This window comes from Carassius carassius, chromosome 26, assembly GCF_963082965.1.
Source record: "Carassius carassius chromosome 26, fCarCar2.1, whole genome shotgun sequence".
NCBI classification, from domain to species: domain Eukaryota; kingdom Metazoa; phylum Chordata; class Actinopteri; order Cypriniformes; family Cyprinidae; genus Carassius; species Carassius carassius.
In genome coordinates this window covers 3,417,430-3,444,491 of record NC_081780.1, presented here as the reverse complement: position 1 = coordinate 3,444,491, position 27,062 = coordinate 3,417,430, and the positions used below count along the sequence as shown (strand labels likewise).

At 37.8% G+C, this 27,062-nt stretch overlaps 2 protein-coding genes across 2 annotated transcripts in view; both read right to left on the bottom strand.

The window, feature by feature from the left end:
• LOC132105534 (putative adenosylhomocysteinase 3) overlaps positions 1 to 20,784 on the bottom strand; it is a 34,210-nt gene extending 13,426 nt beyond the window's left edge. Inside the window, exon 1 of the mRNA XM_059510706.1 lies at positions 20,422 to 20,784. Coding sequence (XP_059366689.1) covers positions 20,422 to 20,697 — 276 coding nt within the window. The 5' untranslated portion in view covers positions 20,698 to 20,784. The remainder of the gene's footprint in view (positions 1 to 20,421) is intronic.
• A 757-nt stretch (positions 20,785 to 21,541) lies between these two features.
• Positions 21,542 to 26,386, bottom strand: LOC132105533 (transmembrane protein 209-like). The gene is made up of 15 exons (XM_059510704.1): positions 26,248 to 26,386; positions 25,710 to 25,877; positions 25,566 to 25,624; positions 25,353 to 25,484; positions 24,409 to 24,629; positions 24,120 to 24,324; positions 23,857 to 24,032; positions 23,698 to 23,769; positions 23,203 to 23,299; positions 22,997 to 23,122; positions 22,785 to 22,882; positions 22,584 to 22,698; positions 22,263 to 22,360; positions 22,115 to 22,188; positions 21,542 to 21,955 (listed from the first exon to the last, which is right to left on the bottom strand). The coding sequence occupies exons 2-15, from the start codon at positions 25,844 to 25,846 to the stop codon at positions 21,901 to 21,903; spliced, it is 1,665 nt and encodes a 554-aa protein (XP_059366687.1). The 5' UTR covers positions 25,847 to 25,877; positions 26,248 to 26,386; the 3' UTR covers positions 21,542 to 21,900.
• Between the last annotated feature and the right edge of the window lie 676 nt (positions 26,387 to 27,062).

Here is a 27,062-nt window from a genome sequence, read left to right as displayed (position 1 = left end):
CATGAAAGTGAAGAGAGCCAAAAGGGAAGGGACCAGCAAAGAGGAAGTGGACTTTTATACCAGCTTTACACGTGGCCAGTCTGAACTGATCCCATGGCCTGTGCAGCACAATGCTAGACTGTTTCCCTTTGGGAGTTTTTGTGAATCTCTCTTTTAATTGTTAATTGTTTAGAGGCTGAAACGATTCTGGTCAGAGTTGGTGAAACGTGTGTGTGTGTGTGTGGAGGCTTTTAGAAGGTGATTACTGCGTCTCATGCTCAAGATAATGAAACATGCCAAGACACATACTCACAAACTGCCACCACTGGCCCTGACAAAGGGCTCTTTGTGTTTTTCTGGTCCTAGAATATACAAGCAGAAGGGGGCAGATCGGAAGTACCAGAGGGACAATTACATTGGCATGTTCTTGATTCTTTAACCTCACCTTGATGAACGCAGATTTAGCTTGTTGATTATCAACTGTTGACCTTTTGCAAGTAGCAACAGTGCTAATGAGCAGTAGGTCATCCTGTAACTATTTGATGGTCCACATCTCCTGTAAACTCCTTTGTGAAATATATCAGAGGTGTGGTTTGAAAAAAATTTCCCAGTATTACTTTATACCTTTCACATGGACCAAACTGGATCACACATTACTTTATCTAGGGAGTTGAGAAAGTCAAATATTTGAGAATTAATATAATTCTTTTGTGAGTCTGATCGTTTAGCAGATGTAATTTGCACAACAAAATGGACTAATACACTTAAAGCCTCAATGTAGCTCAAACAGTAGAGCATGACGTCATGGATTTCATTCCAAGGGAACTGAAAAACAATTTATGCAATTTATGCGATGCAATTTATCTCACTTTGTATAAAAGTGTCTGCCAAATGCATTCATGTAAATTTAATGCCGCGCATTTATTTTAAGGCCAGAAACATGTATGCAAATACAGATGCAAATGCTTGGACAGCATTGCAAATGTGCGGTCTAAACTAAAGGTGTAACTTTCAAATCTTTGTGACATTAAACCAAATGTAATGCACAGCAGTTTGCTATAAACAAGTAACCTAACAAGATAAGTTATGTATTAGAACTGAAAGATTGAAATGTCTATAAAAGATGGTTTAGTTTATGTAGTCCTATAGCTAAAGCATTGGATTAGCAATGCCAAGATCATGGGTTCAATTCCCAGGAAATGCATAAACAATTATACAAGTATACCCTGGGTGCAATGTAAGTCACTTTGGATAAAAGCATCTACCAAACACATAAATATTAATGTTAATGACGACTGCTGCTGCATCGCACGTCGCAACTGGCATTGCATTATACTGTTGCCCTAGCAGACACAGTCCTTTTAAGACGTTACATGTGTATTAATAAACGTACACACTTCACAGAGTTCAGAAAAGGATTTGAGGTTTTGCATTACGTTCATTCCTATCCAAATCTTTCTACAGCGTCTAAGTTCACTGGTAAAGGCAGCAAGTTCATTTAGAGGAAAAAAACTAATTGAAATTTATGGAAACAATATCTAGGAAAAGGAGTCTAAAAAACTTACGCAATATGAAAAGGTCATTAGCCAATCGAAAAGACTAGGATAATCACGTACTGAAACAAAACATTTTGTACCATTATGTCCTCTGAACATTTTGACAAAAGAGAGTGAGGTAGCCTATTTTAATCTTTCAAAGGTAATATGAATGGATTTGTGTATTAAACAGGAGGCAAAAAGCTCCATTTCTGAGAATGACACAAAGGCTGTATGTTACCGGAGAAGAGATTCAGGCCACATGAGCAGCACTTGTCACTTATGTAAGAAAGACAGAAAGAACTAGAGAAAGAGAGAGACGCTCACATCAAGTTAACAGTACATTTCAGTAACACTGCTGAGAGCTGATGATTAAAGAACAGAGCGGTGGAAAACGCTCTTATTTCCTGCGAATGGATGTCCGAGTGTTCACAGTGCAGCTCTAATATGTGTTTCACGTTGAGAGCTTGCGCAATGAACGCAAACACAGCCGTGCTGCAGGGTGCTGCTGACTTCATCGGTCATTTGCTGAAATGCTGAATCACTTTCCAAATGAACTGAACTGAACTGTTATTCAAGGATAAGCATTAGTCTTCAAAACGCTAGTGATATAACAGAGATACCAAACACTCAGTACAATCCTTTGCCAACTACTGTCTGTATTATCTTCCAGCGTATACATTATGGATGTATGTTAATTTAGAAGCAAACAAAAACTGAATAATGAATGTCATCGTGGGTTCCCGTCTTACTGAAGCCAAAATAGAAGGTGGCTTATCCAAGACCCCATTTTTTTAGATTCCTGTTACAATGATGAAAGCCATGGCTGGTGTGACTGCTGTGATACAAGTTGGTAATTGAACTGGCATAACAGTGGCACTGGGCAGAAGGGCATTCAAAAGCAGCATTTTGCAATGAGACGAGACTTGAGTTTAGGCTTACATTAATAAGTGCAGTTAGGAGCATAAATCTCCTTGATTTCTACTTGAAACACAGAACTCTCTGCAGGGTAGAGCTGCAAACAACGGTTCAAAAAACTCCTATCATTACGCTGAGCTCTGAGACAATAAACAAGGACACTCGTCATGGAAATTTCACGAGATATGATAGTCTGGAATTTAATATCAGTACGGAACAAGGACATATATCACCAGGGATGTCAGAACCAATGTATAGATGGGCTTGTTCTTTGCAGGAATGCATGCCAACAGGAGAGGAGAAGTGGAGAATAACTACAAAATAAGATGAAAAAAAAAATAAAAAAATTTCAGACAGAATGACAGAACTATACAAAAACTGTAGGCCAAACAGCAGAAAAATGTACCATGTAGCCACCCTGACCTTCTTCACTTCTGAGCACACAACAGTAATGGAGTCATTTGAGTGTCAAAAACTGAAAATGTTTCTGCAGAAAGGAGCAATGAGTTATAGCTCTCCTGAGGAAAACATGATTTTTTTTTTCTCACCCCCTGAGCTTTTCATTACAGGGCTGCAGCAACGTCAGCCTGAGGTCCTGAACATCTCTGGAGAATCATTAAATTTGTTCTCAGTGGAAAGATGTGCGTAAAGAGCTTCACAGGTTCTGTATAGCACCTGCATCGAGATGAGCTGCAGAACTCATTACAACAGAGTTTTACAGGCTGAAAACTGTACTGAAAGATGTGTACCTGAATTAGGGCTGCACGATTAATCGCATACGATTGTCATGCGTGTCTCATTAGAAAAGCCGGTTCTGTGATTAGCGGTAAATGTCCATCACCTGCTTTCAAATGGAGCGGCACTTAATAGACAGAGCCGTAGTTCGCTGACAAGCCAAGCAATATCAGATTTCTAGTTGACTAATCAGCAGTGACCAGTAATATATAGATGTACTAAATATTGATAAAAACTTTACTAACTAAACTAATATTATATAATAAAATACAAAGATCTTGGTAACTTACACTGTAAAAAATAAAAACCTCTGGTTACATCTAAACCATCTAAAAACCAACCGTTTTTAAAATTAAATTTGGCCAATTGAAAAATTTAGATTTGATCAGTCAATAGGAAAATGTGAGTTTTTTTACTGTGTAAGACAACAGATCTTTCGCATATGCTTCACTTGTTAAGAGCCTAATACCTTTGCTGTGACACACGGATCTGCGGCCCTTTTTTTTTTTACTGTAGGGCAGTTTACGGCTTCATAGACTGTATTCCTCCTAGCATTTTCACGAGCTTTACAAGCCATAAAGTGGCGCCCATAGCAACTACACTTTACTGTCAGAACAGACAGGGTTTGTAATGTGATACAAGACGTCAGCCCGCTTTGACTAATGATGGCACCTGAAATAAGAGAGCCTGGTGCAACAGACACCAAGGATCATCTCAGGGCACTTAACCGGAGAAAGAGCTTTTGCAACGCCCATTCACTCAGATAGTAAATCAGACAAATTAGCTCCAGGCTAAAGTCAAAGTATGGGCTCTTGGGAATCTTCTTCCTGCCTAAACGTTTTAATTAAACGCATAGGCTTAACAGAAGGTACACGGAGAATATCCATAATTCAAATGGCTGATCCAATACTAGCAATCGTGTGGCAAGGACCACTGGAAGGTGTGACAGTATCTTCCTGCTCGGATGACGTATCACATTGTGGGACGTGCGCTCAGGTGTTCGGCATCCAACACGTAACGTACCTGACAGATTTGATTACAATTTCTTAAAAATTCAGCCCCTTCCTTTTTTTCTTTATATCCTTCAGCCACAAAAAATAGGATTGTATTCCTATAAGGCCAGTATATCACTGAGCTTGGCAAAGAGTTTGACCTTTCCTACAATGAAGTGTTGAAAAGCACTCAAGCAGTGCAAAGCATTTGAACTTTGAAGCGGATTTTTCCGCTCTGAAGAACAGAGGTAAGCTGAAGTTAAAAGGTTCTGTTTGGACTTTGCCAGTATCAATAAACACAAGTCAGTCAGAAGGATTTTAATGGAAATTTACTGAGAATTGTATAGTAGTCTAACTCATCGTAAAGTAGTTTTCTTGCTCTCTGCCTCCTTAAAGTTCATGATTAATACACAACACCACCATTTCATCTCATCAAAAGCATGAACAAGAGTTCACTCGGTTTAATAAATGTCTTCATACTCTGCACTTGTTCTGTGAAGGTATAAAAGCAATCCTCCTACGCAGAGAGCTCAGCTGCAAAGGGTTAGACCCCATGGCCATTTCAGATTCTTCCTGGAGGAGCCATTCGATACCATGTCCTGCTATTAACAAAAGCTTTCTGAGACAAGCACCTCGGGAGGCTTCAGCTGTACTAGAGGAGCAAAAAAAAAAATAGAAATGCAGAAATGTCAATATCAGCCAGCAAGGTGTGTTGTTCTCATGCCCTCTGCTAAAGACGAGGTTCTTAAACACACAGTGAATGTTGTGGTTGTAATTGCAAACCTACCAAAAAATGTGGCTGCAGTGAACACACCCTCACAGACACACTCGGGTAATAAAACATGGGGACAAAAACAGATTTTGAAACAGAATAGATTCCGAATTGCTTCAAAATATTTTACTTCTGGAACGGGGAATGGTGCAGGAACTAGAGATGCATGGATATTAAAATTTGAACTGATGCAGATGATAAATTTATAGTCATGGTCAATATCTGTAACAAAGATCCAATTCTGTCTAAACACATTAAAAATAAAAGACTGAAAAATGGTTTTAAAATGCTACAAGTCAATTTAGCCTTCACAATTACAATTAAAATGTACTGTTTAAAGTTACATTTACATAATGTAAAAATGTATATTTGCTGAAGTTTTCAGTTATGTAAAGGTAAATATGGAAACTGAGATAATGTATAAAAAAACACCCAAATCAGCATATTAAAATGATTTCTGAAAGTGACACTGAAGACTGGCATAATGATGCTGAAAATTCAGATTTGCCATCAAAAGGAATAAAAACACATTCTATTTTAAAATGTAAAAATATTTCGTAATATTACTGTTTTGATCAAATAAATGCAGCCTTGGTGAGCATAAGAGATTTGTCTAAAAAAAATTATAATTCCAAACTTTTCTCCTGTAGTAAATTACATATTTAATTTGTTAATTTGATAATAACGGCCGATAACCTCTATCTAGGCCTATACGCTCATGGATGTTGGAGGACCCTTACGACCAATTAACTTTGGTATTACAAATTAATGTGAAAATTAGACCGTAATAACAGGGTCTACTGGAACACCAATGTAGACCATGAAAAGAATGCATATTAAAAGGCACAGTCTGGCCAGTTGAAGGGCTCGTATTCAGACACAGTCCTTTGGACTTTAAGTGTTCTTCCGCAGTATGAACCTGTTCCTGCAAGCCCACTCTGGAAATTTCCCTTTTCCAGGGGCAGTGACGAGCGGCAATCATTGTCTAGAGGTCCTTGGATAAAAGGCTTCTATTTATGTGCCAGATGGTGTTCTTCTGACTAAGCACAAACAGAGAGAGAGAGAGAGTGCAATGTTCTCTCAATTCTCTTCGTATTTAGGTTTAATGCAGATTGCCAGCATGTTCTTTCACAGTGTGTTTATTCTGAAGCGATGAGGGGAAAGAAGAAAATCATCCCACATAGTATTTTAAAATAAGAATAAATTTCACTGCTGTGGGCTCTAGAGGCAAGGAAAGGGTTAGGGCAGATCTCAAAGACTAAAAATAGTTATTTAGCAAGTAGTTGTTCCATTCAGTTCATCTGGATGTCTAAAAGTATTAGAGCCCGACCGATATGGATTTTTGGGGGCCGATGCCGATATTAACTCGAAAAGAGCCGATTTATAAGCCGATATTTTGATTTTTAAAATAAACTGGATATTAGACCCATTTCCTATAAACTGCATTTACACAACATTCAATAGCAAAATATCTGCCTGTTCTATGTATGTGGGCTGTATAAACCATTTTCCAGAAGGGATTATGTTAAAAAAAAGTCTTAGATTACAGTCTCAATGACTAAACAATTGCACATCAAAAGTATATATTTTTTAATGATCAAAAAACAGTCTGGTTTTAAACATTTAACACTTTTACTTTCTTCCAGTTGAAGCTGGTTTTAACAGTCTGTGTGTTTACTGTAAATAAATTATAATACTAAAGTTAAAGTATTTGCAGAAGTAATCCCACACTTTGCTGCTACAGCATTCACCTTTTTCAGCCATCTGTAGGCAGAAAGAGAGACAGAGAAAGAATAAGCATGTGTATTAATAATATCACCATGTAGGCTATCATTACTCATGCCATCATTAGATAATTATAATAATAATAAACAGGGATCTCCTACATAGGCAAAAATGAGAAATATATATATATATATATATATATATATATATATATTTTATTTGTCAAGCAATAGGTATTACCTACTTACATTTAACAATATTATTACATTTTCCTGTTATGTCTGTAAAGCTGCTTTGAAACAATCTGTAAAAAAGAAAAAAGAAAGAAAAAAGCGCTTGTTCAGCTCACATTTATTTACATGTCCCTCTGGTTTAATCATTTCTGATGCAGCTACTGTAGTTACTGTAACTACACTATAGTTGCTCTCACAGACACATTCACAACGGACCCGTATCTCCTCTTCTCTTTGTGCAGTCTGAATCAAAACATTGTCATGCGCTGGCGAACGTAAAGTTAGCCTATTGTTACCGGAAGATTACGGAATCAATTCGAAGTTGAATGGTTAACGTTAGTGTCATGAACACACCGCTGTCAATTTTGAGAAGAACCACCTTCAAACAAGTTAATAGCAAGCATTTAAGGGGCCTGTTAAAAAGGAAGCTATGTTAACGTTAGAATAACGTAACAGTTGTTGTTTTTTCGAGGCACGCTGTACATAACTTCTAGTCATTGACTACACGCACCCCCCTGCCACAGTTACGCGGTCATTATGTGGGAAACACTGCAGATATATTTAGAATAAGTTAAAGCTGACGTTATAGTTTGACCTCTTATTAACATTCGCGTTCTTCCACTGATAAACATGGTATTAGCTTTGTGGCTAATCTAATATAGCAATGCATTAGCGGCTGTAAGTGATGTTACAGAATAGTTAGAAGTGATAATAATAGGCCCGTTAGCTAGAACTACCACACAGTTTTTATATACAGTGTATGAACTAAATTATTTCACATGACGAACGACAGACTCACCGTCAAAACAGTACATCTTAGCTTGGCTGATCGCTTTCTTCTGTAGTGGATTTCTGGCGCTGTTGTCAACTGGTGAGTTGCATACCTTCCTCTGGTGGGCAAACTATGCAACACTCATAACATGAGTGAAGCATGAGACTCTGTTTCTCATGTTTCATCGGCCGTTATAAACGTCGATGCCGATTTAAATGCAATAAGCTCATATCGGCCGATAATATCGCCCGGCCGATATATCGGTCGGGCTCTAAAAAGTATGTAATTAGATTAGATTAGATTCAACTTTATTGTCACTGCACATGTACATGAGAATTACATAAATATTAGTTTTCAAAAAGTTTGCTGCTAAAATGCTTTTAGATCTTTGTTTCAGTTGTTTCTGTGATGTACTGAAATATAATTACAAGCACTTCATATGTTTCAAAGGCTTTTATCGACAATTACATGACATTCATGCAAAGAGTCAGTATTTGCCGTGTTGGCCCTTCTTTTTCAGGACCTCAGCAATTCTGGGCATGCTCTCAATCAACTTCTGGGCCAAATCCTGACTGATAGCAACCCATTCTTTCATAATCACTTCTTGGAGTTTGCCAGAATTAGTGGGTTTTTGTTTGTCCACCCGCCATCTTCCAAAAGTCTTGGCCTCACTGTGCGTGCAGATGCGCATACACCTGCCTGCTGCCATTCCTGAGCAAGCTCTGCACTGGTGGCACTCCGATCCCGCAGCTGAATCCTCTTTAGGAGACGATCCTGGAGCTTGCTGGACTTTCTTGGACGCCCTGAAGCATTCTTTACAAGAACTGAACCTCTTTCCTTGAAGTTCTTGATGATCCTATAAATTGTTGATTTAGGTGCAATCTTAGTAGCCACAATATCCTTGCCTGTGAAGCCATTTTTATGCAACGCAATGATGGCTGCACGCGTTTCTTTGCAGGTCACCATGGTTAACAATGGAAGAACAATGATTTCAAGCATCACCCTCCTTTTAACATGTCAAGTCTGCCATTCTAAACCAATCAGCCTGACACAATGATCTCCAGCCTTGTGCTTGTCAACATTCTCACCTGAGTTAACAAGACGATTACTAAAATGATCTCAGCAGGTCCTTTAATGACAGCAATGAAATGCAGTGGAAAGGTTTTTTTGGGATTAAGTTCATTTTCATGGCAAAGAAGGACTATGCAATTCATCTGATCACTCTTCATAACATTATGGAGTATATGCAAATTGCTTTTATTAAAACTTAAGCAGCAACTTTTCCAATTTCCAATATTTATGTAATTCTCAAAACTTTTGGCCACGACTGTAGGTACAAGGCAACAAAATGCAGTTAGCATCTAACCAGAAGTGAAATAAGCAGTAAGTACAGAATATACAAGGTCTATAATATGTACAATAACTATACAGATAAGTATTATGGACATAATTTACAGATTTTAAATACTATTAGCATGATATACAGATAGGTGTACTATGAACATACTATACAGATGGATTATGTAAAAGTGTATGTACACTATAGGCAGAACTATGAACATATGAACATAATTACACTATTGCAATGGACAGTAAAGTGCATAGAAAATATTTCAGTGTGCAAATGGATTATTCAGTGTTCCTGGATGAACAGACAGTTGTGCAAGTAATAACAAGTTACTGTTTTTTGCTCGTTGTGAATAAATAAATAAATCAGTCAGAGTGTTGAAGAGGGGGAGGAGTCTGTGTGTGTGGTGTGGGGGGTGTTGAGGGGTGTCAGAGGGTAGAGTTCAGCAAGGAGACAGCTTTAGGGAAAAAGCTGTTCCTGAATCTTGTGGTCCTTGTCCGGAGGCTCCTGAAGCGCCTCCCGGAGGGCAGGAGGTTGAGCAGTCCATGGTCAGGGTGAGAGGAGTCCTTGAGAATGCTGCGAGCTCAGCGTAGACAGCGTTTCCTCTGAATGTCCTCAAGTCCGTGTGAGAGCCACAGGCAGCCTGAAAAGCAAACATACTCCAGTCAGTGTGCTGAAACCTGTCTTGAAGTAAAGAGTCTGCTCCAGTTGGCCACACTTTGATGGTCCTCACTGATGGCTTCACACGGTTGATGAGAGGTGAATACTTAGGGGTGAGAAACAAAGAAAGGTGATCAGACTGTCTGAGGTGGGGGAGGGGGGTCGCGATGTAAGCTCCATTAATGTTTGTGTAAACATGATCCAAAGTTTTGTCTCCTCTGGTGTGGCAGGAAACATGCTGGTGAAATTTGGGGAGCACTGTTTTTAATTTGCAGTGATTAAAATCACCCGCGACAATAAAAGCAGCCTCCAGGCGAGCAGTCTGTTGTTTACTAACGGCTGCATGAAGTTCGTTCAAAGCAAGCTTGGCATTAGCATCCGGTGGAATATAGACTGCGGTTATTATGGTGGAAGTGAACTCCCGTGGCAGATAAAAAGGTCTACATTTAACCATGAGAAACTCTAGGTTAGCTGAGCAGTGTCTTCCAACAACGACAGTGTTCGTACACCAAGCTTTGTTGACATAAATGCACAATCCACCACCTCTTGTCTTGCCGGAGTCATCTGCCGTTCTATCTGCCCGGAACGTGTAGCGTCCGGCTAGCTCAATAGCATTATTGGGTACTTCGCTGTGTAGCCATGTTTCTGTGAAATCCATGACATTGCAGTCCAAAAGTCTCTTACTGTGGGTGATGCGAAGTCGTGACTCATCCATTTTGTTCACCAGTGACCGCACATTAGCGAGGAAATTGCTGGGTAAAGAGAGCCGGAGCGGTGTTAGCTTTAGCTTGACTCTTAGACCTCCGTGCTTCCCCCGCCTTTGTTTACGATCTCGACGCTGCCTGCAAGCACTTCCGCCCGGCCGGGTAGAGTGCGTAGCCTCGGGTGTTCTAGCGATCTCAGAGATGAGTCGAAGATTGGTGATAAAACTGTTGGAAAAGTCCTCACCGATATCCAAAAGCTCCTGTCGGGTGTATGATGTTAAAGCAAAGCTGTTCAGTACGAACAGACCCGAGATGAGCAGGAATAATACTGCAAAATTGCAAAAACTGGAGAGACGCTGAGCCTCGCATTGTGTTCGCGCCGCCATTCTAAACATCACAATCTGAATAAAACATGTTACTCCAATGACAGCCATTCAATATCAGCATGTATTCTGAAAAAATATTTTTAAAGCTTATTTTGCTATAGTATAGTATAAAGGTATGGAAGACTTTAAATCAAATATTACCAGTTGTGCACCAGCCAGGCAACAGCCACTGAAATGAATGGGAATGCAAAATTTCTCCAGTCATTATAGACCTCCTTGTAACAATGTATGTTTGGGTTTTCTCAGTGGGACACATTATCTGTTCTCCCTGAATCTGATATTATTGCAGAAGTATAGCCTTGCTGGCCAAACAAAGAATGTATAACACGATATTTAACTATACACACACCGTACTCCGATTGTCATCTGTTATGCATTGAAAAAGACCAAGACAAAGAAACAAGCAATTTACTGATGAGATAACATCTGCCTGTCTCCTCTCTTCAACAACAACCATGAATTCAATAAATAAAGGTCCCCTAGACTACCATCAGCAGGTGCAGGAAAAACAATGTTCCAAGACTTACTTGCCATGCATGATCTTGCAATATTATAATAAACTAAAAAAGTTTATTGAATCTATGCGGTCACTATTTTGTTATAAGGCATAACACATAACACACTATAATGTAAATAAATGTTCAAAGAGGGAATGTACAAGGTGTTTTTAAGTCTAAACTTATAATCAGGATACGTTTAGGGACCATTTTAAATCACATCCACTGGTAATTTTAAGAAGAAGCAAAGAACAATTGTAGTTTAATAGTGACTTGCAGCCAATATTATAGCTATTCAATATTTTCAGATAAGGCTCAAAGCACTCAGTGTATCAGGGCCTCCGCCTTGCTAATTCTGGCTTGAGAGCAGATGGCTGGGGCCTTTTTAGTATCATCAATGTGTCTGACGCTCAATAATTCCTGTTGCTCCTCATAAGGAACAAATAGCAGCTCAGGGTTTAGAGACATTAGAGAGAGAGAGGAAAATGAGAAGGATCTTATTACTCAAGCCAGTTACTGATTCCTAATTCATAAGAGGCCAGTGAGACTTACTTCAAAGAGAACAAGATGACCCTAAGAAGGACTCCACTCCTCTCTCGATATAAATATAGCAACATCAAAAATAAGTGTTATGAGATGTACAGAGGTACAGAGGAACAGAGGTGCTTAATAATTACGTTACTGTTTATGCAAGCATGCACTTCATTCAGATCCATCCATTGCATTGCATCTAATCTCATTTTCTAAAAAGAGGAAGAGCAGTGAAGCAGAAGAGGAAGAAACCTCATTCAGTTTTATGTCGGCAAATGGAGCTACTAGGCCACAAGATGAGCATGAAAGTGCAGCAAGACCCTGAAGCAGAAACACTAGGAAAGCAATGCCCTGCCGTACTGATTTATCGACTCTGGCATATGAGCAGTACATGCAACAATTACAGTCTTCAGCTAACTGCATTTGCTGTGAAACAAAAATGGGCTTGATGCAATGGGCCTCATTCATGAAACACGAGCAGAATTAATTTTTGTGTAAATCATTTGTAAAGCTGTAAAGTTCACTTGCTCTGTTTTTTATTTATTTATTTTTTTGTAGCTGAGATTTGATTACTGTTTAGCTTTGGGTAAAATGGACAATTTTGACTAACACTTTTTATCCAGCCGTTCAATCATTGGAGGAGGGGCGGGACAAATACTACACCGACCAATGATTCTACATTTAAAGCAACTGAACAACAATAGAGAAGTTAATACTGTTTACTGCATTGTTATAATCAGTAATATTCGTCAAAATGAGTTACTGGTAGTAATACGTTACTGTCGTGAATATTCCAAATTATAGCAAAGCATTGTTTTTAAGAAGAGCGCCTGACATTTTTTCAGCTGGCTAAAAACTCTGTGGACACACGTTAATTGAATAGCCTATTTATTGTTAGGCATGTGGCCTATTAGTGTTTTTTGCATTTATGCAATATACTTAAGCCAAACCTGAGAAAGCAGACCAGAATAGTCCATTGTGTTCCTGGAGACGCAATCTGCGTAGCTTTAACTCATAGGTGGGATTTGGCTAATTGTGAATGAGCATGCATGAGCGACCTATTTACAAATGATTGGAATTCATTAACATACATATATTTAACTATCAAATCGGACGTTTTTGAAACGTTTTTGAATCCCGGAGAAGAGTGTTTGGGAAGGTCTGTTTTACGCACAAATTACAAAAAATGTACTCCTATATTTACAAATGTTTCATGAATGAGGTCCAATGACTGGCAAGAGGAAAACCACATCATGGTTTAGCATTTGCAGCATTAAGCTTGTTACCTGTACGACGAGTCAGAAGGCCAAGAAAATTTCATAGCAGTTTTCCCATGATGCACTGCACTGCTGACACATTTCCTGATAATAGGGAGGGTCCAGAATAAAGGATGACATTAAGCCCACTGATGTTCATCCTGAGCAAATGAACAATCAACTAATCAATCAGACCTCAAATGTAGCTCAGAAGTAATGTTCTGGGTCATTGATCGATGGAAGTCAATGAAACCAAATGCTCTGAAAGCATGAATGACCACCCTGTCCTGAGCAGTCCGATCAGAAATGTTCAGAACCAAAAGTGTGACCTCCTTAAAGAGGAGTAACAAGCCACAACAACACTGAATCATTTTCAACCCTGCACCAGATCAGAGGCATCAAATAAAGTAACTGTGCTCCACTTCTTTGATCTGCAGAGGTGGTTGTGGTCCGAAAGAAAAATGATGGACTGCAATTTAGGAATACGTACCCACCACTACAAAGTAAGTCTAGGGTATGCTGAAATTGTAGGTTTGTGTGGACAGCCTGCTGCGAATATATATTTTTCTCAACCAAATATGCAATTAGGAACACTACACTTTGCCATAAAGGTAATTTTTAGGTTTGACTCATTTCTGGCTCACTTAAATTATTAAGAAACAGAACCGTTTGTCTGCGATTTTGACGTACATTTACTTTGATTCAAATGTTGGAGACTTAAAATGCAAGTCAGTGCTTAAAGTCTTCCAATGTGTACCAACATTCAATTAAAGCCACAGCACAAGACATTTGGCTAAGATTATGATTTTCCATGAATGCACAAAAACGTAAAAGTTGTGTGGGTCAGAAGAAATTTTGCACGCTCTTTACACTCTTAAAAATACAAGTTCTTTACAGGCATTTATGGTTCCTTGAAGAACCTTTAACATCCATGGAACCTTTCTGTTCCACAAAAAAGTTTTCTTAAAAGGTTCTTTCTATTTTTAAAAAACAATTAAAAAAAATGGTACTTTCAAGAATTGTTCTTTAAAGAACTCTTCTTTGGGGAAACAAAAATAGTTATCCCACTGCATTGCTTAGGGGTGTAACGGTACGCAAAAATCACGGTTCGGTACGTACCTCGGTTTTAAAGTCACGTTTCGGTTCATTTTCGGTACAGTAAGGGAATGAAATGCAAACATTAAACTGCAGGTTGTTTATTACTATAAACTTTTTTTTACAATTTGTTTACACTTTTTTTTATACTTTTTAATAAAATATATATAAAATAAAAAAAGAATAAGAAATAAAATACTGCTGCAAAGTTCTCCACTAAATAAAATACTCTCAGTCTCAAACCAATATCATATAATAAAATATAATGAAAAATATAAATAAATAACTATGATTACAGTGCAGCATTACCAATCCCAGCTTGTATGCCTGCTCATATTTAAAAAATATATATCACTTTTTCAGCATCAACAGTTTCAGTTTTTAGACCTGCTCAGATTTCGTTATAGCTTTGGACCGATCGGAATTAAGAGCAAAGGTCTCTTTAAATGCCGACAGGAGCTGCGTTTGAATTACAATCGTTTTTTTCCTAGTTGTATTGATGTTCAAAGCCCTGTACCGAAACGGTCCGGTACGAATACACGTACCGTTACACCCCTAATTGCTGGTGGAACATTTATCAGAAGTCAATTAAAAAAAAAAAAAAGAAAATTAATGTTAAAAATTGTAGGTTCTTTATAGGTTATCTGGTAAATTCAACACAATGTTGTGTAGTTTGAGGAGAGCCAGACCACTAAAATCAAGGTAACGGTCACAAACAGCAGCTGTGGTCTGAGGGCTGTATTTTTTTTTGAGCTGGCAGAAAGGAAAAGGAAGAGAAATGAGGGTGGCTTTCCTTACCCTTTTGAGAGAGTCTTTTGTGATGCAGCGGTTTTGAACACAATGAAGGTTCTTTGTGAGGGGCTGCTGCAGGGGTCTAGGGTGCATTCCTTAGCCGTGGATTCTGCATGTGTGTCCGTTCCACGGTTAACTAATTGAAAAACCTGAGGCCTCAATACGATACAAATGGCATCAGAAATCATCTACTTAATTTCCAGCAGCATAAATCAATTGAACCTTCACTTGTGAACAGAAGGCCAATTTGGTCAATGGAAAAGCTTTTGTTCATTCATTCAGTAGCACATTCCTGGCTAACGCCTGACCGGTGGCTTAATCTTTCACTTGCACAATTGATGCGAATTCACTCCTTCGTTCAACAGTGCTGCAAATCCGAATTTATTCAGTGAGCAAATGTATAAACCAATGGGATTAAAATGTTCTTATAGGATTGTATTTCCCAATCTCTCTAAAGCAAAGCTTAACGTATAATGTTGAGCAAAGAGAGAGAATATATAACCAACTGCCATGTACACATCTTGGACCTGGTGTTCCTGTATCCTACGACAGGCCTACAATCTGACAACATCTGGCAGCCTCCAACAGATTTGCCTTCATTATGTATACTTTGACTCTTATAGCACAGCTTTTATAAAGCTTACTTGTGAAAAAGCAACACAAGCAAGTCAGAGATCCAATCCAGCGCTTATCAAGCCACAGTACGAAAACTGCTATCGCTTGCGCAGGTTTGCTGGGAAATGGAAGCAACATATGGCAGCACATCTCCAAAAGCAGACTCTGAGAGAGTAAAACTAAAAAGCTTAAGTCAAAAAAAAAGAACAGGAGAATGTCAGAGAAGGTAAACATGGCCCTATGATTTACAATGTAGAAAAAGTCATAAAAATTTAATTGTCATGGAATTTGGAAAATTTAAAACTCAAAAGGTCTCAATGAAAACCTGTCAGAATAAAAGATCTAGATTTTAAGTTGATCTTAAACTATGAGAAATATATTACTATTGTACAGTGAAAGTTCAAAATAACTTCTTAAAATAATTAATTCTTATAAAAAAATAAATTAATAATAATAATAATAATAATTATTATTTTAAAAACTTTTTTTAAAACATCTGTTCTGGAGTACTTTGCCAGAAAAGACAACTGTTACATTTTCATTTAATTAGATTTTTACTGATTAAGTAAATTAATGTTTTCCATCTTAATTTGATTACCACTATTTTTTATTAAAAATTTTATATTATTAAATTATAAACAATAATAAAAAAACAGGCAACAGAATTTCGGAAATAAAAGAAATTAAAAATTTAAAACCGAATTTGGCAATAATATAAAATTTCTTAGGACCCTGAAACTGTATTTTTTTTTTATGTTTAATAAATTGCAAAAATGATTACTAAATTCTAATAACCATTAAAATGGAACACAGAAAATTAATCTAAAAAAAAAATGGAATTTGGGAAAATATTAAAATGGAATTCAGGAAAAAATAAAACAGATTTCATAGGGTCCTAGGTAATAAGAGCTAAATAAAGAGGTCTGTCACACATTCACACATTCTTGACAGATGTGTGTTTTTTATTGGCCGGCTCGCTCTCACTGTTGCCTCTGCTATACACCGAGTCTTTAAGGTACTCGAGAAGACTCTGGGTGATTTCAGGTGTACGAGTCCTGCTGCGGTGTGGTTACAGCTGCCTGAGGGACAGAGAAATCTCAGCTGTGCCCTTTAAAGTGTTGAAGTGCACCATTAGGGTTGCTGCCAAGGACACAGGGTCATGGATGAGTGTTTGAGAGGAAGAGAAGATGATTCGGTGAGTGCACTGTTATCAGTTAGCTGCTTCGGTACAAAACATGCAGTTCAATTCAATCAAAGCATCACTCCCTCAAAGCTTCAGTCTGCATGACCACCACTTACCTGAGAGCACATCCATTTTGGTTTAAATCACACGTCTGTGGTCCTCTTTCTTAAGCTCTTAAGACATTAAGTGACATGTACAGAATACGACCTTCCCAGAGGCATGCTATCATTCACACATGAACCCCCTACAGGTGCAGATAAACACTGGCAGGTTCAACATATAGGTCAGTCCCTCTGGTTTCATTCCACCATTAATCAAAGTCTCCGAACTTCACACTATGGTGAGAAATATTTTCCTGTCAACTGCTCGCTGAAATCTCAGCAGACGTCATGTGAGCAACAAGAAACTTAGTACAGAGCAAACTGGACTGGAGACATGAACAAAATCACAGTATGTACCACAGGTCTCCTTGACCCTGATTTCAAAGCAAAAATTTTCTAAGCATTCCCAAAAGAGAAACGAAGGACAAAACATTGTAACAGGTCAAAACCAGTTTGTTTTAATGGTGGCTGTCAATCTGAAATTCATCTTTTGGTTTACGCAATTTTGTTGTTATTGTTCACTTTTTTATAGTTTTATTTAATTTTAGTTTTAGTACTTTAAACTCCACAACTGACTGCCAGTGTTAGTATCATATATATATATATATATATTATATTATTATTATTATTATTATTATTATATTTATACATATTTAAAATTTGCCTTCATTATGTTCATACTTTCAGTTTACATTTTGAGTAATTATTTAAGTTATTATGCTTTGTGTGTCTTTTTTTAATTTAGCTTTAAATTATTTTAGTTTTCAATTTGAATAAGTTTGATACTTTGATTTAAACTTTATTTTAGTTGGCTGCCCAGGCAGGGATTCTAATATATTTTCACATTTAAAGTGAATATAATTGACTCAACATGTCTACATGACATATATATATATATATATATATAAAACCAATTATTTATATACTATTATAATATTTAAATAAAAATATATATTTTGTTATGTGTTTTTGCTATTTGTATTAGTTTCTATTTTTTCATATAATTAACTTTAATTTATTTTAGTACATCTGATTTTTTATTAAAAATTCCAACACTGCTCACTATAGCTGTTACTTTTTAGCTGTGAATCAGCAGCTGCTTGCCACAAGCCCCATCCTGACCACTAGACTATATACGAGAAACATGAGGCCTACTTTCTGAAAAAAGCACAGGTCAAATGGGAAATTGCCTACATTTATTTCGCTCTAAAAAACCTTTTCTTACCTTATTCTGAATATCATCACCATCCTCTAACACTTATTACGGCTGCATTATTATACTATAAAAAAAACACTATACATAGCTAACTGGAACATTCCCCACATTGTACCATATGCAGTAGTCAGGTAGTACAGGGTTTCCCCCATATTATCTGCATCATGTCGTAAGCCTGTTATGTCTAAGCATCCTGGGAACCAAAGTTTAGTGACATAACGACACAACAGAGCAAGGTATGCACAGAGCTCAGGCCTGATGCCAAACAGCAGCGTAAACACCTCTATCACCCTCTACACCCTCAGATCCAGGGCTGTGAATGTTCACTGAGGTCACAGCAATCCTCAGTCAAACTAAAGGCCGTTTGCACCTACGTGAAGTGATGACATGGACAAACCCAGAGCTGAGATCCTGCTCAGCCCTCTCCTCCTCTAGGCAGCTTTACAGAAGCAACTCTGGTGTGATGTTCACTTATACAGAGGAACAGTAACCATGCTTTATGGCTAGAGAATTTCGTTTTTCTTAGAAACGGGGCAGATAAAGTCACAGTGCATGGAAAGCATGGCAAAAGCACCTTCAGGATAGGTATAAAAGAGTGTCTGTGCTAAAAGGATTTCTGGAACATTACCAAACCCACTTCAGTACAGATCATCCCTAAACCAACCATGGTTCATCAGCTGCCACTGTCCACAGAAAAGGACCAGAGTTTGACAGCTAAGAACGTAGCCTGTTGATATTCAGCAGATATAGTTCACACACATAAGCGAAGTTATTATTGTGAGCTAAAACTAAGACCATAAACCAATGTGTATATATAGGTTCTTAATTAAAACAGAAAAAAGAGAATTTAAAGAACTAAAATTATACACGCGGATTAAAAAAATCAATTAGTAATAATAGAAAAATATATATATTGTATATAATATTTTTTTCCGGACTAAACTATGAATTAGTGATTGGAAAATGTTTTTTTAATTATGCTGAAGAATAAGTAGATAGCCATATCCATATATCATGTTTTGGCTCATTCTGAATCAAATCCTTGGTTAAGGAGAACAATAATAATAAATGTAAATTTCTTTATCAGAACCTTTTATCCTTGAACTGTACACAATCTTGGTTTTGTCAGCTAAGATAAGATAACGCAGATATCCTTTTATTGATAAGATAGTCATTGAGAACAGTCTGTATTAAGTCCTTCCAAAGAACGATCCAAACAGATAAGTGTCAAACCTAAAGCGCTCTGTTTAGCTAATCTAGCCCCGGCCACACAACAGAGAGAGGTCACAGTCTTGGCATAGTGTTATTCACACTGACACATAATAGAAGAGCAACATCACTCAAGTTATATCAAGTCTCTTTCCTCTTATAAAATCTGGCAATGCTTTTGAATAGGGAACAGAAATGACATTTATTTCAGAAAGTCAAATAGCAGGGTTTCAAATGAACACACCGTCAATCAGGACACATGGACAGAGCAACCAAATCATAACAGAACTGGAAAATTACCCAAACCATCAACTACAACCATTTTACTGGCCTTACTCCAATACTGTTAAGTTAAAATGCCACAAAACTGACCTGTATATACTCAAACAAAACCTTTCTCCCCTTTGAAACTGAAAAAATCAAAACTAGATATTTGCATACAGAGGAAGTATAGACTTGTGCTATAATGCTATAAGAGAAGTATCTGCAACCAAAACGAATGAAAAATCACTGTAACACCAGCTCACAACTGATCACAATCTTTGTAGGCTTCTCACATAGCTTTTTATCTTGACAATCACATTACAAATTGTTCACTGACACTGGACTGAAAATCACATTTAATAAAATAAAAATAAAACACTTGGGTTATTAAAAAACTAACATTAAAATCGAATAACACCTGTAATTAAAATCAGTATCAAATACTAAGTCTTGCTTAAATCTAGTACAATCAAACAATGCCATGAAAGTGCAACACAATGAAATGCATACAACTGCTTATCTAAAGCATTACGTAATTAGCGCATCCATTCCTGTTTAAAGTTATTATAAAAGTGTTACAATATCAAGCACATTATGTTTTTACCTGGATAAACGCATGCAGCGCTACGACACGCGCACTGCGGGTCTCTTTCAATCACTAGAAACAATCGCTAACGCGCTCGAAATCAACGTGATCCGACCAAAATCCCCGTCAAATCACTCGGTAGATCTGTCACCGATCTCCGGACAGCTGCTGGAAAACGGACGTGAATTTACAGCTGTTACGCTGCTAGTACAGGTCTGATAGGCCAGGAATCATCGCCGCACAATGACACACGACAGCGGTTCAAAACTAGCTCCGTCACAGATTTTACGGATCTCATCACATTCGGTCCACGTTACCTTTTTCATTCGCGGTGCCTCGGCTACGGTGCCGTCGCAGTTGATAAACGCCTCGCCGCCGTTCTGCTGCGGATCCGGCCGCTTCATCGCGGACGCCTGCGGCATCTTCACGGGGTTCGGCTCCAACGCCGCTGCTGTCGACGAACTCGAGTTATTTTCACTCTTCTTCTCCTCTGCCTTCGGTGTCAGCGGAGATATGGCGGGGGAAGCGTCTTTACCGGCCACGTCTTTTAATTCGACCTCAGCCATTTTCGCTGCCACAGCCTGGACTGACATCGCTGTGAACCGCACGGTGCTTTTTTTTTTTCGACACAGAGAGAACCGACACACGACCAGATACGCACGGTGGGATGACGCGCGGCGCAAAGCACCATGGGACATGCAGTTCACGTTACCAGAGCGTCCATTACGTATTATTCTACGCTTCTTAAATGTAACGGATATCTTTCGAATACTACGTTCTATTATTATTTTGTATAAAAAAATTATTCGTTTTTTTTTTACACCAAACACCGTCAACTATATCTTCACAAAAATACTGCAACAGATGGTAATACCATAGTACCGAATACTTATCATACATATTGACAAGGTACTTCAAGAAATATCATGGTTCTACTTGAGCCTTGTGCTTAAACAGAAGTCAATTTCAGGATTCTAGCATTCTAGGAAATTTAAGTTGTAGTTCCAGCGAAGCTGCTATAGCAGCTTTATAAAAATAAAACGTATATTCTTACCGTTTATAACCATTTGTTGGTGTGCATCACTACCATCCAGTGGTTAACACTGGGAATAGAGTTCAAGACTTGGAGTAAAAAACAATGCTGGGAATTTATTAATTTGAAAACCAAAGACAAACATGGAAGCTCATTCCACTTCAAGTTTCACTTCAGACACAGTATAAAATACAAACAACATTAACATTTCTTGTCTAATATTAAATTTGGCATTCAAGATCGGGATCATCTGTCATCCCAGCTCTTCTGTATATTGTCACAATAACAGTGGGGAGAAATAAGAAAAGCCTGTCACTGAGAGCAAGTAAACATCATTACACCAAGTTGTTTAAAAAGTAAATACTCATGCTAGTTCATAGTTGCATGTCATTGCAAGTGCATGGAAAAAAAGCTAAAAAAATTATAACCCCTGCAGTGTCCACCCATCCAAACTAACCATAAAGAATTTACATTCATGTATAATTATATTGTTTTTCTTTTATGATAAATACAAAAAATTTGTATACAAAAACCAGTGGAAAAAGATCCATTTTGACACCATTTCAAGTAATAAATGTCAGTGTTGAAATTTAAAAACGTTTTCCTCAGCTAAAATGACCTCTGTGGTTTGTTTGTATTTGCATTAAGGTTGCAAGTAATGTGACAGTACAATGCATTTCAAAAACATGCAGCATTACAAGAATGTAAAGGTAAAAAAAAAATCAGTCTTTATCACATCCCAAGGCTTGTGCAGTGTGACATCTTAGTCGCCGAAGATCCAGAGTACATTCACTCCTGAAAGACCCAGATTCACTCTCCTGGTACAAAAAAATGGGGGCAAAAGGTTTCTTCTATTCTGTACTTCAACATAACACATACTTTCAAGATCCAAAGATCCAAAATAGAAACAGCTCTTCAAGTAACAAAATTCCTTAAAACCAACCAAATCACAGATAACATGATGAATCTACACTCACCCCAGCATGCCAGACTCCTTGGTTTTGATAATGTAGAGGAACATCAGGATGGTATGAAACAAGTTATTTCTGCCCTGTGGAAACACAATTAGGCATGAGTCACAGAAAGTCACTCCACTGTAATTACGGCTGGAAAGTACGTTCTTACCTTTGGCAAGCTGTAGATGTGGCCCTGGTAGACGAGCTGATAATGAGGAGGGTTTGTGCTACTTTGATGAATGCAAAACAGGTTCTCGTTGGACACGTCTGTTAGAAATTCACAGAGTCATAGATTAAACAGGCTGTATAAAAAAAGGTATAGTTAATTAAAACAAAAAATAAAATTCAAGTAGTTGCCAAAGTAAAATTCAATTTTTTTTATTTAGTTTAGCTTGATTTAATAAAATAATTAAAAAAAAAACTAATACGAATGTCAAAAGCACCTTACAATACCATAACACTGGTATTGCAACACATTGTCTCTGTATACCTGGTTTATCTGGTGTCTGTATAAAATGCTGGGACGTAAAGGTTTTTCCGTCAGGATACTTAGGATGTGGAGGGAGTCGGGAGTCCAGGTATGTACACAGCACATGCATCAGGATCTGTGTTTGTGTCAATTATATTTGTAATGATCTCCTCTAAACTGCAATGGATTGGTAATATGTGATAATAAATGATGGAAACACACCGCAGAGTCTGTCAGAAGGTCTGTGTCCCATTTCCGGTTTTTGAGATCTCCTCCTCCATTCCAACGGAAAGAGCTCATGCAGCCGCTGTGGGCTAATTCTGCAAGAGATATAAACAAACACAGTAGCATCATCTCTGTTCATGATATAGGACCATGGAAAGTCTAAATATTTATCATGTTCAATCCCAGCCAGGTGTGTATATTCTGCTCACCCTTGATTCTCTCCATGAGATACTCCTGGTTTGGTGTGACATCTAAATACTGTACAATAGCATTGAGGGTGGGGATCACAGAAGCTTTGACCACAGCAGCTTGTTTGAGACTGCTGATGCTGGCCTCTTCATGAAACAAGGGCAACAGAGGTGAGACATAATGAAAACTTTTACAGCTAAATATCTTTGGCAGAAAAGAAGATTACCTCCGATCTGGAGCTCAGGACAACCCATCCTCCTGAGCTGACTGTTGACTGAGTCGATCTCTTTGACCAGATGAACTAGAATGGTGTCATTGATCCACTGGAATAAGAAAGATTGACATTGTCTTAAAATAAATATTCAATTAAATTAAAAATTATAATAAAAATTTTAAATTAATAAAAACATTAATATTGATAATTAAATAATACATATATTTAATTCAACCACATATTATAACAATTTAATATAATATAATAATAATTTAAATATTATTGGTAATTTTATAAGTAAGAAAGAATACATAAATATTAAATTAGCTAAACAAAATAATAATAACAATAATGCTTACATTTAAATAACTATTACATTTAACTTAACTATTTAATTTTCTATTATTATTATTACTTAAAGAATACGTAAATACTAAACTACTTAAAAAAAAACAAATGTATTATTCTATTATTTAAATACATAAAAAAAAAAAGGAATGGTCTCACATTTCTCAGTTTTGCAGTCCAGCTGTCGATATTATCAGTCACCGCACGACTCGTCGTGATTCTTGCCCAGACCTGTAATAAGTTGGAAAATCTCTGTACTGATCTCTCTTTCTGTTTACTAAAGATGATTTGAAATCCTGCTATTAATTTGATCCTCACCTCTTCAGCAGCATGTTTAGAGCCCAGCTCGGTGTCGTCTTTATGGGCAGACGGTGCCTGTGAACGGAAGGCTGGCTGATACTGAAACTTCCTCAGGCTTTGTGCATAATCTCCCACCGAACGACTGTAGTTCCAGAACGATGGACTGTGTCTTGGAGATGTTGACTCTGGACTCCCTAAATAAGGAAATATTGCAAAGAAAAATGTCATTGGCCACTGCTTAGCACAGCCACAATTTGATTCGCACCAAGCAGAACTCTTACCCAGCTGACTGCGGTGACTTTTCTCCTCCTCTGTACGTAAAAACTTCTCCAAAGTCTTCAGGTCATCGATGTATTCCTCCTTACCTCCGGGTGAATTAAAGACTGACGGGGATGTGCGGTACCGAGCACGGATACTGGTGCCTTCCGCCGGTCCGAGATTGCTTGGGTACGGAGAAGAACTTGGAGATGGACTATAGTTCAACACCTGCAGACATAATAAGCAGTGGGTGTGTGAAGAGAATGTAATATAAAAATTACAATTACATTTCAACATTTCAAAGTACTCAACCTTGCCAAATGCCATGGAAGGCGAGAATGGTCCTCCTGCTGAAGAATGGCTACTCAGAGGAGGACTGAACCCAGACACACAGCTGGGGGAAAACTTGGGGCTGGTGCTTGAGGGTCGCGCAGGACTAAAACTGAGAACATTCTGTCCCTGCAGAGGAGACGACTGGACGTAGACTGGAGCTTCCTTCTTTTCTTGTTTCTGAGGCGGAGAGGCTTGAATCCCTGTGAACACAGCAAACCTGATTAGTTCATACATACATGCATACATATACATACACACAAACCATACATATATACACACATGTGTGTGTGTGTGTGTGTGTGTGTGTGTATATGTATGTATGTATGTATGTATGTATGTATGTATGTATGTATATATATATATATATATATATATATATATATGGATATAACTGTGTTGTGGCACAAGCAATGGTGTTCTCAATGAAGTTAATTCCAGATGTTACAGATGTCAAAATAAAGACTATATTGCACAAAGCCAAGATGACAGTCACTGCATCTAAGTCTCAGTCCGTCCAGGCACTCATACTCATAGCTTGTTCTAATGTACTTAATCTTTTTTTAATTGGTTTTGCTCGTCTGATTTACTAATCACTACAATTAATTAATGGCCAACCTGGCCAATTTTGTAATGGTGGAATCTGTCCAGATCGGCCATTTTTTTAATTAATTTTAATTCACTCTCTCGTATAGGTTGGAAGTGTTCATACTGGACATACATCAAAGCTGTATGTGACAACCAAGACAACCAGTATTAGATTTATCATCATACTGATGATTCAAATTTGTACTTTTAGAACCATACATCACATTTTTGAGTAAAATAACACAATAACGTATGCTAAAATTGTCTGTGCCTCGAGGAATAGCATTGTGCCAGATTGTTTTTACCCAAAAGACTTCATTCCAGATTATCTAACTCACCTGAGCCCTTGAGCCCAAAAAGCTGATGTTGTCCTGGACTGACGGTAATCGTGGATGGGGCCATAGTGTACTTGAAATACTTCCAGAAGTCAAAAAGTGCATTGAGACTGAACAGGGAAGCCAGGGCAAGCTCTGTCCAACAAAACCAGTCAGATGAAAAGCAACCTCGTAGATCACCCACACGTTTTGAGCTCTTATTATACGTACACTTACCAATATACCAGATGGGCCAATAGGTTATGTTGTAGTATCTACTAAGAAGCTTCCCAGACCTAAAAGACAAGGTGACTTGGTTAGCCGTGGTTCAGAAGACACTACAATCACATTAGGGATTATAAGGGGCATGTCTGAACTCACATCTCAGTGTAGATCATCCCAGCCAGAGACATATTTAACACGGCCCATGCCAGGACAACCTGCCGAGCCTGTTCCTCCTTCCTCAGCTTTATGGTCTTTTCGATGAGGGAGGTCATGCCTTCCTTTGATGGTGTCATATCTGCACTTTATCCTCTACCAAACCATAAGCTTTCATAACAAACCAGAAAGTATAAGCAGACAATATCAGCAGCCACATAAACTGGATTCAAAAGCATGCGAATGGCTCCAATAAGACTGAAAAGCTTTCGTGTCTAAACAGAATAAAACTATACCATACTCAGTGGTCACTTTGTCAGTTTATTAGTTTTATAATCCATGTTAGCCAGCTGTAATGTTACGTTATATGAGGCTTTCATGCAATGTGCACTTGAGAAACACTTGCACAGCAATCTCTACACTGAGACAGCTGGAGAACTCACTCGACAGCTAATAAAACACGAAAGAATATATTGGTTTTTAAGGGTAAAAAGCTTCTACACTCCACACAAATTCATTTTAAAAGTGATTTGATACACACCTCCCCTGCATCAGTCCTCCATGAACGCGGTTGAATAGCTGGTGTGAAGGCAGCAACTCCAAAGAATATCAACAGAGTGAACGGAAGCGGCAAGTGAAGAACTGTCGAACTCGTTTCAAAATAAAAGTCTATCATGTGATCTTTTCACGTAGCATTACACAGCCAAACACCCCTAAACTAAGTCAATAATATGAGATAATATCATAAATGCTTCCCCCGACATGTAGATGTGTTTTTTAAAATTAATTTCGTAACGATTAAGATGATCGAAAAACGAAAAAAAAAAATATGTATGGACCCATAACATTGTCATAAAGGTGCAAATGGTTTTTTTGCATGAATTAAATGAATGTGTTATTTAAAATAATTTTAAAAAGTAATCATTTAATATACGATATAAATATTTACATAATGTTTGAGGCTGTCTAATATAATGCCACAAACTCCCTGCAACCCATCTTCTAAGCACCAGAGGTCAGCAATAAGCTGTTCAACCCAACTAACCCATTTGAGAATAACTCATTTTTGAGTTGCAGAGTTAAGCTTCTTGCTTAAGGCCACAGCTGTGACAAAAGAACATTAGGTCTGATTCACATGAAGAGCGTCATTCAGTTGCTGAAGAATAAAAAAACTTAACACAGTTTTTTTTTAAATTGAGGTTTATTCAATTGAATTGAAATTGAATAATTTAATTATCTGATAGGTCCAAATGAGGTAAGTGTCCTAGGGCAAAAACAAAAATGAGGGTATTGCTGAAATGCCACGTATTTGGATATTTTTGGGCGTGTAGGTGGAAAAAAGGGTGAGTACTTCAA